Raw genomic sequence first — 11,925 nt, 5'->3', positions numbered from 1 at the left:
TAGTGAAGAGTTGATGAATTTTTGGGTGAAAAAGCATGTTTTGAGCAGAGTGTATCGGTACTCTATGTATGTGTACCGATTCCCTCTTGAACGAAAAATTCCAGAATGTAATAAGGGTACCGATACCCTAAGGAGGGTATCGATACCCCCTAAAGGAAAAGTTAAAGTTTGGTTCATTAAATCATTGAAGCTATTAGTATCAAATTATACGGTTTAGGCTTTTGATAATTGTCTCAAAAATTATGTTTATGAAGATATCGAGCCTAAACGAGTTCCGGAACAAGTGACAAGTAAGATCGATCAAGGAAAAGGCAAAGAGATCTAGGTGAGTGCATATGCATAGCATGAATATAGTATTATAATCAGTTCTAGACTTGTGATAAGTCTAGATTCAATATTTTGATACATAATCACATTCCATATTATGATACATGACATGAATACATATCATATGCATTATGTGACATGAATATGCATGAAAAGTTATATGAGCTATGTGATAAAGGTATGAAAATCATATGTCTATGTGATAAAGGTATGAAAATAATATGTCTATGAGATACACTAAGTGAATTGTGAAAGCCCATGTTATGTAGACGAGAACTATAGGTATAGTTGGCATACCAAGAGTAGAGGGTCTACGCGGTCCTTCGGGACAAATTCTACGTGGTCTTTCGGGACAAATTCTACGTGGTCCTTCGGGACAAATTCTACGTGGTCCTTCGGGACATATATGTATTCTTTGGAACATGTATGAGGTCTTTTGAGACACCTACTTGATCCTTGGTATATGTATATGATTCTTAAGGAATTTCTATGTGGTCCTTATGGACAAATCTTATATGGCACTACGGTGCATTTCTACGCGATCCTTCGGGACAAATTCTACGTGGCACTTTGGTGCAATTTATACGAGTTATAGTGACAACATAATGCACAACCTCACAGTACTCACATACCTCGGGTTCTCAGTATTGTATCATGGGCTATTGAATCTAATGAACTTATTAATATGAATTCATGATGATTAATTTGATGAGATTATTGGTAAGATACATTGTTATGAAGCTTTCATGGATTGCATAGATGATTTCATTACATTTCATCTTATTATGGCATCATCATTATATTTCATTGTTATTATTATTATGCCTCACTAAGTCGATGACTTAGCGTGTGAGTGTTTCACATGTAGGATCAGAGAAAATAGACAAGCAAGGTTAGACAGCTGGGACAACATTACTCCTACAACTATTAGATCAGAAGAAACTTAAACAATATGTATTATTATGTGATAAATAAGTTGGCATGTAACAAAGTCGTTATATTAAGTATGTGTGCTCTGATCGAGTTTTGGAATATTTTAAATGTATTTATGTAAATGGTAAATGTATAATAATGAAAGATTAAATTTTAAGAGTTTATGTATGTTTTACGGAAGTACTGTTGTAGTACTGTAGCAGGGTATCGGTACCCTGTAGCATTCTGGGAAAATTTTAGCATTTGGTACTGTAGCAGTACTGTATATTTTCTTAAATTGGTTATAACGAACATAAGTCAATAATATATTATCATATTTTCTTAATATGAGTTCAAATGTTTTGTTATTTTGTAAGAAAATTGTTTTAAAAAGTCAATGTGACATCTCAGACTCGTATCTGGGTCGGATACGGATTGGGAGTGTTACAAAACCTGACTATGTGAATTAACGAAAATTGAAATTCAGTCATGTTAGACTTAATTTCGTTAATCCACGATGCAAGACAACATTGCCTTTGATCATATTAGAACACGAGAAAACAAATGCATGATTCTTGGATGCAATAGTAATAAATGTCCTATACATGATGAATAAAAATATCAAACGTAATGTAACAAATGAATAAATAAACTAAAAATAGCAAAATAATAAACAAAACCAACCATAAATATTTATTTTTATTAGAATAATTTCACTTTATAAAAACATAAAAAAATTATACATTTATTTAAAATGGGATAAACATATTTAATTAACTTAATATATCAAAAAGTACAAATAAATATTAAATAATGTTAAAAATCATTTTATCAAATAACCCTCGGAAGGGTACCCCAAATTTTTAGAGGTATTCCATAGATCAGTCGAATAATTAACAAATAATCTCATAAAATTTTATAATATTAACCATAACAAAATTTTAAACTGGGAGTCCAAAACAGAAATAGACCAACGAAATAAATAAATAAACGTACATGTTACATCCAACCCTAAAAAATATACCATAAGAAAAAGAAGAAAAAGTACATGTTTTGGTGCACATTCTTGCAAGGGCCGTGAATTATGATGCCTTAGCCCTTAGACATGAGCCCATCCTCTCTACCAGCTTTTTACACTTCCACAGTTGGGCTGAGTTCTCCGCCGATGTTCGCCGATGAGTACATGTCAGCCCACAATATATTGCCAAAGTTATAACGAATGGCATTGATCGAATATTCTTTGATATCTATTCCAGAGGACTGCAATCCATGCAAACAAACATCACAAATTGGTGGATGCAATTCACTCTGGATAACGATGGCCCAACCTTCCAAATATCATGCTCTGCATGAAAGCAACCCATCCCTTTCCCCTCGCCCCCATACTCCTAAACAATACTATCACACTACTATTTTTTCCTAGCTTTCATCTCCAATTTTCTCCGATAAGAAAATGATCGTATCGCTCTCGGCCACCGGCCAGGTCGCCAGCATGTTGGCGATGACCGCGAGTAGATGTCGGCTTGTCAATGGAGAGTTCGTGGGGAAGAAGGTTAACATGACCCCAAAGTACCAAAGAGTTTGTACTAAGAATGTGAAGCAGACAATTAGCATGTCACTCACTGCTAATATTGCAGGGGAGTCCAAGGTGCTTGTAATCTGTCTCACTTTGGTATTTTCCATCATTACCCAATGATTAACTAGTGGGGTTATCATTTATCAATGCAGCTGAGGGACCTAGAGATGGAAAAGAGGGACCCGAGGACGGTTGTGGCGGTTATTCTCGGCGGCGGAGCTGGTACTCGCCTTTTCCCGCTCACTAAGCGACGAGCAAAGCCCGCGGTAAGTTCCCGTTACCTTCCTAGTCACATGTGTATATGAAGGCAATAGGACCCAGGGCATCATTCTTGGAACTGCAAACTTTGTTCTTGTAGGTTCCGATTGGTGGTGCATACCGGCTGATCGATGTTCCGATGAGCAACTGCATTAACAGTGGGATCAATAAAGTGTACATTCTCACACAGTTTAACTCGGCTTCACTTAACAGACATATCTCCCGTGCTTACAACTTCGGCAACGGGATCAACTTCGGAGACGGCTACGTCGAGGTCAGAGCGTTTCACCGTTCGCTTACGCACAATGTCGGTTGATTTTCTGTCTTTGCAGGCATCTAACGGAATCATATTGTCTCCTGCCAGATACTTGCAGCCACACAAACCCCGGGAGAGGCCGGGAAGAGATGGTTCCAAGGGACCGCAGACGCCGTCCGACAATTCCACTGGCTGTTCGAGGTATACATCCGTAGTCTGCATGATCGGAATTCGATAATTTCATCGTTATCTTATCGGTTTACTAGTTAACCTCTTCTAGGATGCAAGAAGTAAAGAGATTGAAGATGTGCTGATTCTATCGGGGGATCACTTATATCGAATGGACTACATGGATTTCGTTCAGGTAATTAGCAACCATAAGATATACATGTAGTAGCAATTTTTCAGAACATTAGATATTGAGATTGATCCTTGTTTGAATGCAGAACCATAGGCAGAGTGGTGCAGACATCACCATTTCCGCCCTACCGATAGACGATGGGTAAAATCTTCGAATATAACTTCTCAAAACTCGTCGTTAGCTTTCGGATAGTCCATTAGTGAAACAATCGTGTTTGTTGCTTTGATCGCAGCCGTGCCTCGGATTTCGGCCTAATGAAGATAAACAACAAAGGAAGGATTCTTTCCTTCAGCGAAAAGCCCAAGGGACAAGAATTGAAAGCAATGGCAGTAGACACAACAGTTCTAGGACTTTCGAAAGACGAGGCCGAAAAGAAACCGTATATCGCCTCCATGGGAGTATATATCTTCAAGAAGGAGATACTTTTGAACCTTTTGAGGTACCGACGAAGCACTCGAAATCATCGATCATGTACGCTACATCTAGGAAAACAACCTTATAAACCTTTGGTTTTAATTCAGGTGGCGTTTTCCAACTGCGAATGACTTCGGATCAGAAATAATCCCTGCCTCAGCTAAAGAGTTCTTCACACAGGTACTTAAAATTCTTCGGTTTTTCGACACATTTTGCATACGGAAAATGTCGCCGAACATTTAAAGGGTTCGCGTTTCTCCGAGCAGGCTTATCTCTTCAATGATTATTGGGAAGATATAGGAACTATCAGATCCTTCTTTGAAGCAAACCTTGCCCTCACTGAGCATGTATGTGCCTCAATTGCCTTATGTCCTGCCTTTTCCACTGCCTTGTAACATGCGTTTTTCACCTCTGCAGCCACCAAGGTTTAGTTTCTACGATGCAGCGAAACCGATATTCACATCCAGGAGGAACCTACCGCCGTCTAAGATCGACAATTGCAAGGTCTGAAAACCTCGGTCTCGACTTAAAGATCAGTGAATTATCACATCAACTTGTTTCATTTTAATGTCAGGTCGTTGATTCAATCATATCCCATGGGAGTTTCTTGAATATTTGCTTTATAGAACACAGCGTCGTCGGCATCAGATCCAGAATAAACAGCAATGTTCACCTAAAGGTTCGTTCTAAACATTTCAACGGACCCGAGCCCTGACGTCAGGTGCCGACACACAACAATTATGTCGGCGTCGGACACACGAAACTCAACGAGAGCATAACGCGATTTCCGATACGTAAATGAATACAGGATACAGTGATGCTAGGGGCCGATTTTTACGAGACTGATGCAGAAGTGGCAGGTCTCGTAGCCGAGGAAGGGGTCCCCATTGGCATAGGAGAAAACACTAAAATCAAGTAGTTTTAAAATTTGAAAAACATTATTCGATTTCATCGTTAAGTTATTCGGATTCTTCATTTTTCTTTAAACGTTTAATCATATTCGTATCGGATATTCGAATAACATAATTCTCATCATCTTATGTATGGTTATGCAGAGATTGTATCATCGACAAGAATGCCAGAATAGGGAAGAATGTAGTTATTGCCAACTCCGAGGTTAGTTTCTTCGACCCTTATACATTGTATTAATTGCAGTCAACATCTTCAAACTATAACTAAATTTAAAGTAACCCATAAGTTTTAAAATATTTTAATTTAACCCTCAAATTTATATATGCAGGGTGTACAAGAGGCAGATAGGTCCTCAGAAGGATTCTATATACGATCTGGAATCACTGTCATATTGAAAAACTCAGTAATCAAAGATGGTTTTGTTATATAAAAGAAAAATATTTATCATCCATTTTTGTTGATTAGGATGGATAAAGAAAAATTAAAAATTAAGTGTTTTTTTATTTATTTTTTTAATAAATAATTTTAAATTAAAATTTTAGTGATTGTTGAATCCCTCATCGATGGCTTCATGACTAATTAACGTGTTAGAAAAATGATAATGTTGCAACTTAAGAGTTGGTTTTTGATCAACTAAAGAAACTAAACACCAACATATTTCATTTAAAATTCGATACTTGGATCTAAGCATATATTCTTCGACAAGTCAAGAATCGGTATGATCTTATATTTGTGATGATCATGCACCACCAGCCATATCCATATCTGTAACCCCATCGATTCCCTTAAACACGACACGTAATTTTCTTACACCGGACGACTTTTTTCCGTCCTTGTTGATTGTACCGGTTGCATGGAGGACACCTTTGGGGATTTTATCCATGAGATCATAAAGGGGTACCTCTAGATTCGATCGGGTCATCTCTTCCAGAACCGGAGGAGCCTGCATGTATAGATTCTTTCCGTGATATGTGATCGAGGCCTTTGTCATCAGCAGCTTAGGATGCTCCTCTAGCAAATCGATGAACTGCTTTGATGCAACGGGAAAAAACCAAAACTGAGATTGCATGCTAAAATTTACACAATCAAACAGCTTCGTAAATCTCGAAAAAATGTTAACCTTTTCTAGGGTAACTGTAGTATCCAGCTCAATGAGAACACCCGGACCGCAGACGAGACAATTCTCGTCCTTCACGAATTCAGTCACTTTCGTGTGAAGGCCTTCAACACCATTATACCTACAAAAGCAGTTTAATGGTAGATTCTAAGGTTGTAGATGATAGCAATAAACAAATGGATATCATTGTTCTAATGCCAGAGAAGATAAGGTTGCATATGAATTTCATCGATTTATGGCAATAGGAAAATCAACATTTTTGCATGGTTTTGGGGAGACTATCCTCCCTCCCTAAGGTAGCCAAGATTCAGAGATAATTGTTACTATCATTGTGGTTATAGTCTATGTACGCACAATAAACGGAAAAATAACTATCGAATGCAACGTATCTGAACGAGATTATATGTCAAAGCCATTCAAACATTGCCACTAAATCCTCACAAGTTGCAATAATAGAGAATTGTACGTACGTAAGATAGTTTGATAGAGTTTTACTGCATCCAGATGCAATTTTCAAGGTTTCCAAAGTACATGCAGCGGAAATAATTGCATTGGTGGAAGCAATCGCTGGTATGATGTTTTTTACAACACCCTGTAAATAACAAAGAAATATTATACTTTTATACCGAGCACAACAAAGAAGGAATACAGAAACTCCATAGTCAAAGAGAAGAAAACACAATACATAGTTGGGAAGTATCAAAATCTCGAAAAGTAGCTAAGAAAATGTTAAGAAACCACATTGACTCGTTGAGCAACATAAACATAAGCTATTTTCTTCAGGAATCAATAAGAAAGAACACCAGAAGTAGTAGTGGTACAGTGATAAAGCATATAAAGCACAAATCCCAGAATACCTGAGTAAGAGAATAAGTAACTCCTGTAATGCCAAAAAGCTCAGCTCTCTTGACAGCCTGTGATATACGAATGTATTAGTGAAAGAATAAAAGAAGTAAAATCAATTTGATGGAAAACAATGCTAGACAGATCCATATAATGAACCTCATCATAGACCCACTTCATGTGATCTGGATTATCTGGATCGAAAGCATTTCCACTGTGAACCTTTAAGGTGGGAGAACAGAATTGTCATGAAATATGAGAATCAACTAATATGTCATCTATCTATGAAAGAAGAAACAAGAAAAATTATTACCTCGTCCCATTTAATTAAGTGAGCAAATTCGATACAATGAGCTGCATTTCTGGGGGTTTCTGCTAAGGTACACAGAGGAAACTTCACTTGAGGTGGAAATAGCCAGATTGTACACTCAAAACATGGTGTGACCCCGGGCACAATCACCCTAGCATGGCCCTTGAAACCTTCAGTCCCACCATCTACCATAGGCTTCATAGTTTCTTCTCGCGGATTATCACCAGAGTCATACTCTTAAAATAAAATAGGCACACTGAAGGGTTAGCCGTTTTCAACAGAGAATCGTTGTGACAAATAAATTCCCGGCAAATTGAAGGAAAAGAGATGTAGATGACAAAAGCTACGATACCTTTTCAGAGTTCATGATAAATAAAAAAAATACAGGCGGGTCAAATGGTACTGTTACCAGACACCCGCCTCTACTAATCTTATACTTCAAATGATCAGACTCACTCCTCCAACACCAAGTATTAAGGGATTAAAAATGTCTCAAGAGAATCAAAACATGTTGAGACATGCCTTAGTCCTGAGCTCTAATGCTTCTTACATCTCACCGTATAAGCATAGGGAGCATATGCCATACAGTTGATATTACACCTTGTGTACTATCATTGGGACATGAAGATGAACCTAGAGGTTAGAATATTATAAAATCCATGCCACCGAAAAGGGGAAAATAAAAGAATCAAATGGAATGGTTACCAGGCAACAGGTTCTAATAATTTTTGTACTCCAAATTATCAAATTCTCTCTTTTGTGGCCATCAATTCGTTCATCCTTCAACCTAAGTATTAAGGGATTAAAAATGCCTCGAGCAATTCAAACATGTTGAGAAACATGCCACAGTTCTCAGCACTCATTCTTTCCAAACCTCGTCCTAAAAGCATAGGGAGTATATGCTATATGGCTATTTATAATCTATTACCCTTACATGCCATGATGATGAACCTATAGACAAGAGTAATAGAGTATTTTTGCTATCCCTCACTTTAAGATACATTCTTAGAATTCCAAAATACGAAAACCAGAATTTGAATGCACTTGGCCAAATATAATAGCTATAAAAAGCAACTTTCAAGTGAATAAAGTCCGCTTGTAATAGGTTAAAAGAACACACCAAGGAAACTACAAGCCACAGCATTAATATAGCTCCGTGCCTCAATGGAATCAAGACCGAGGGCAATGATATTGAAGTCATTATAAAATTGAATATATTTATCCTCGATTCGGCAAAAATGGGGCACAATATTCACACCACTAATTCTTTCCATGACGCGCTTTGCCGCGACCTCAGCCTTAGGCTTACCAACATCTTCCAGCCTACAAGTATTATTCACACCCGGAATTACAAAACTTCCCAAATACAAATTAAATAGCAGAGAAGAAGTAGACATCCGAATTGCAGAGCCACCAAACAGATGAACGAGATCATAAAGCAAATAAAATGATGGCAAAAATTAACTTGGCATGAAAAAATCTATCCATAACCAAATAAATTTCTGATCTTTTTGCAATACAACCATGTATCTCTCTGTGCTCGGTTTTTATAATGATTAATGAGAAAACCTCACCAGAATATTGTTATGAGATTCTAAAAAAAAATCCTCCCTTGCCCTAAGAACAAACCCTAGACTTTCAAGCTTAAATATATTTAACTGCAAGCTATTTTCCATTTTCTGTTTGGATAGTTTGGATCGATTACAAAGTAGTATATGTTGAGAATTTTCCGGTTTTAGGTAGATAATCAATTTAATCACAATATGGCAGCAAATTCAATCAACAATTAAACACCCAAAATAAAACATAATAAAAGAAGAAAAACCTGAAGAGAAATTGACGGTTGAGATTGGTGACTTCAATCCGATCCATGTCAATGACCTCAAGGTTTTTAAAACCCGAGAGAGCCAAATCCTTAAGCAGCTCACAACCCAATCCTCCTGCTCCCACCACCAAAACTCTCGCGTATTCTTGCAAATCATCTCGTAACTGGAAAAATAAAAACCAAAACCCACAAAAAGTTAAAGGCTGCAAACAAAGTGCTCGTAGAAATGACTGAGAGAGAGAGAGAGAGAGAGAGCTATACTTGGACGCCAGGGTCGAAGGTTGGGCCAACAAGGTTTCCTGGACGGAGCAGGAGCTTGTCGAGGTCTCTTGATTTACTGGGAGGAGCTGCATCCGCCATGTTTTATGCTCTTTCTGGATGCTAAGGTTTCTATTTCGAGAAAAAGAGATGTCCCTTTTGTTTCATGTTAACTTAGCTCGGTTTCCCACTCGACTCTAATCATCGGATGGTGTTTGGCGTTTGGGTTTCACGCGTCTTCACTGTTCAGTCATCCTGCATAACTCTGTCCTTTTTTTCTTTCTTAGTTAAATATATTTTCTTGGAGCTTATGATTTTTTTTCTAATTAGGTGCATAAAATTGTCTGTTTATTCATTCAATTTAAATTAATTGATTGATAAATTAAATAAAAATATTACCAAATCTTTCCATGCTTTAGTTTCTTCAATGGAGCACTTTTTTATATTGTGTACAAATCCTTAGATCAATTTTTTTTCATTAAGAATTTATTGAACGATTTCATTAATAAAAAAGAAATATTATTTCGTTAAAGGTTACGAATTCGAAAAACTATATTCACATGTTGTGTGTATATTACAACTTTTTCGACTTCACATGTTTCTTGACGAGAACTATTACATGTAGTGATTGATGTCTTTAGAATTCACATGTCTATCTCCATCGTCGTTCCACTTGAATATACCATCATTCTATCGGAATCTTTCTTTTAACTCGAAATATAAACTTCGTTATCTTTATAATCTTTCGTCGCCTTACGACCCGATGCTCTTCCCAATCCAAAAACAACTTCCTAGTCACCCTTACCTCATGTTTCTTGCATTATCATCAAATTATTAGTTAACAAGATCTCGAGTTCGTATCTCGAAATACTCATATTTCTTATTAGGGAAAGTAAAAGGATAAGAATGAAAGCGATGGAGTGGTTTGAAACTACAATAGTGACGTAGACATTGATAAATAAACGATCAAAACAAAGAAACAAAATCTAAGAGTTTGATCCAATAGGCCATAGGTGCACATAGGATGACATATCTACGTGAAAGGAGAGGAGTAGGTCCCCAAAAGGATCCCCCATTTGGCAGCCTACCGGACTTGTGAAATTAGACCGATGTGTTACAATAAGATAATAAAACGTCGTGTTATAATTTTGATCTCGTTTCGAAATAATTTTTGGTAACCGATTAATGATAAAATATGATTTAATGAGTCGTCATCAATCTTTGATTAAGGTGTGATTGGACACCCAAAAACCTATTTGTCATTTTAATAAAGTATTAATTTTAATTAAAACAACAAACTTGCGGTCTGCGTTACCAAAATTCGATTTCGAGAGTAGGTTACGTGTGGGAAAAGATTAACACTCTCACAATGTCCTAAATCAGTGCATAGCCGATTAATTAATTGTCTTTGCAATGAAATTTACGAGTTTGAATTTAATTTGATTTAAGATCACATACAAATAATATTCTTTAAATTTTTTGGACGAAACATGATAATATTTAATTATTTCCTATCGAGAAGAATCAATCTCTCATTCCTTAAAGCAATCGGTTCTTACTCCAATCGAAATAAAGAAATATTACTTCAAAATAACAACACCCAAAATAATTTTAAGAGAGAAAATAATAATATCTAATTATTTCTATTTAAGAATAAACGACCTCTCATACTTTAAAACAATCATTTATTACTCCAACCAAAATGAAAATATAATATTATTCTCAATATAGATTTGAATGTTATTATTTTGAAAACCTATCGGGAAAACACATGCAAAAATAAAGTAAATTAAAAGCATATATCAAGCAATTATAATTAATTATTTATTTTACCAATATTTAATGAGAATAAGGATGTTCAATTATTTAAATATCTCGAGACGAGACCTTAGATTCGATCTAACAATATTTTCTCGATGAATTTAATTAAAAGAACATGATTTTTTTTCTCAATCCCCGAATTTTAAAAATGAAATCGATTTATTTCGTGTCAGTAAATGGGATAGACTTTCATTTTAAAATTATCAAAAGTAATTTTCTTATACGTTAAGACAATCACTTCATGACAATATTAAAATGATCGAATATTACCCTTAGTCAATTTATTTCGATTCAAGTGAAGTGATGCTTATGAGGGTATCATGCAAAATTAATTAGGACTAAAATGAATTAACATGCAAGCGACATGCAAAAATTAAAATAAAATAAAAATAGGACTAAAACATAAACAATCAAACCATCATGCCAAAATTAAAACAAAATAAAATATATAAGTGACTAAAATGAGTATTTTCAATAATGATTGCTAAAATTACAAATAATAAAAATAAATAAAACATGGGGACTAAATTAAAATAAATTAAAATTTCATGGCCAAATTAAAATAAAAAAAATTGGGTTCGAAATATAAACATGCATAAAGTACAGTGGCTATTTCCTAAATATTCCATTTTTCCTAGCCTAAAATATATATTCGAATAAAAAAGGAAGAATTACTAAATCAGTCACTAAGCATTTTAAAAAAATTAAACAGCCACTACACATGACCAAAATGCA

The 11,925-nt window shown here is 35.7% G+C and overlaps 2 protein-coding genes across 2 annotated transcripts; one reads left to right on the top strand and one right to left on the bottom strand.

The window, feature by feature from the left end:
* Positions 1-2,619: 2,619 nt before the first annotated feature.
* Positions 2,620-5,447, top strand: LOC120175253 (glucose-1-phosphate adenylyltransferase large subunit 3, chloroplastic/amyloplastic-like). Its single transcript, XM_039181922.1, has 14 exons — positions 2,620-2,887; positions 2,968-3,081; positions 3,174-3,347; positions 3,438-3,530; positions 3,610-3,693; positions 3,776-3,831; positions 3,923-4,129; positions 4,212-4,284; positions 4,371-4,451; positions 4,522-4,608; positions 4,679-4,783; positions 4,913-5,019; positions 5,160-5,220; positions 5,345-5,447. Exons 1-14 carry the CDS (start codon positions 2,693-2,695, stop codon positions 5,444-5,446), a joined length of 1,539 nt encoding a protein of 512 aa, XP_039037853.1. The 5' UTR covers positions 2,620-2,692; the 3' UTR covers position 5,447.
* A 173-nt stretch (positions 5,448-5,620) lies between these two features.
* On the bottom strand, positions 5,621-9,526 carry LOC120175254 (NEDD8-activating enzyme E1 catalytic subunit-like). Its single transcript, XM_039181923.1, has 9 exons — positions 9,373-9,526; positions 9,112-9,275; positions 8,407-8,609; positions 7,290-7,522; positions 7,136-7,198; positions 6,991-7,047; positions 6,604-6,725; positions 6,137-6,254; positions 5,621-6,043 (listed from the first exon to the last, which is right to left on the bottom strand). Exons 1-9 carry the CDS (start codon positions 9,469-9,471, stop codon positions 5,756-5,758), a joined length of 1,347 nt encoding a protein of 448 aa, XP_039037854.1. The 5' UTR covers positions 9,472-9,526; the 3' UTR covers positions 5,621-5,755.
* Positions 9,527-11,925: the final 2,399 nt, after the last annotated feature.

The sequence above is a fragment of the Hibiscus syriacus genome, unplaced genomic scaffold (assembly GCF_006381635.1).
Source record: "Hibiscus syriacus cultivar Baekdansim isolate YM2019G1 unplaced genomic scaffold, ASM638163v2 tig00112159_pilon, whole genome shotgun sequence".
Lineage (NCBI taxonomy): Eukaryota > Viridiplantae > Streptophyta > Magnoliopsida > Malvales > Malvaceae > Hibiscus > Hibiscus syriacus.
This window is presented reverse-complemented; position numbering and strand designations above follow the sequence as displayed.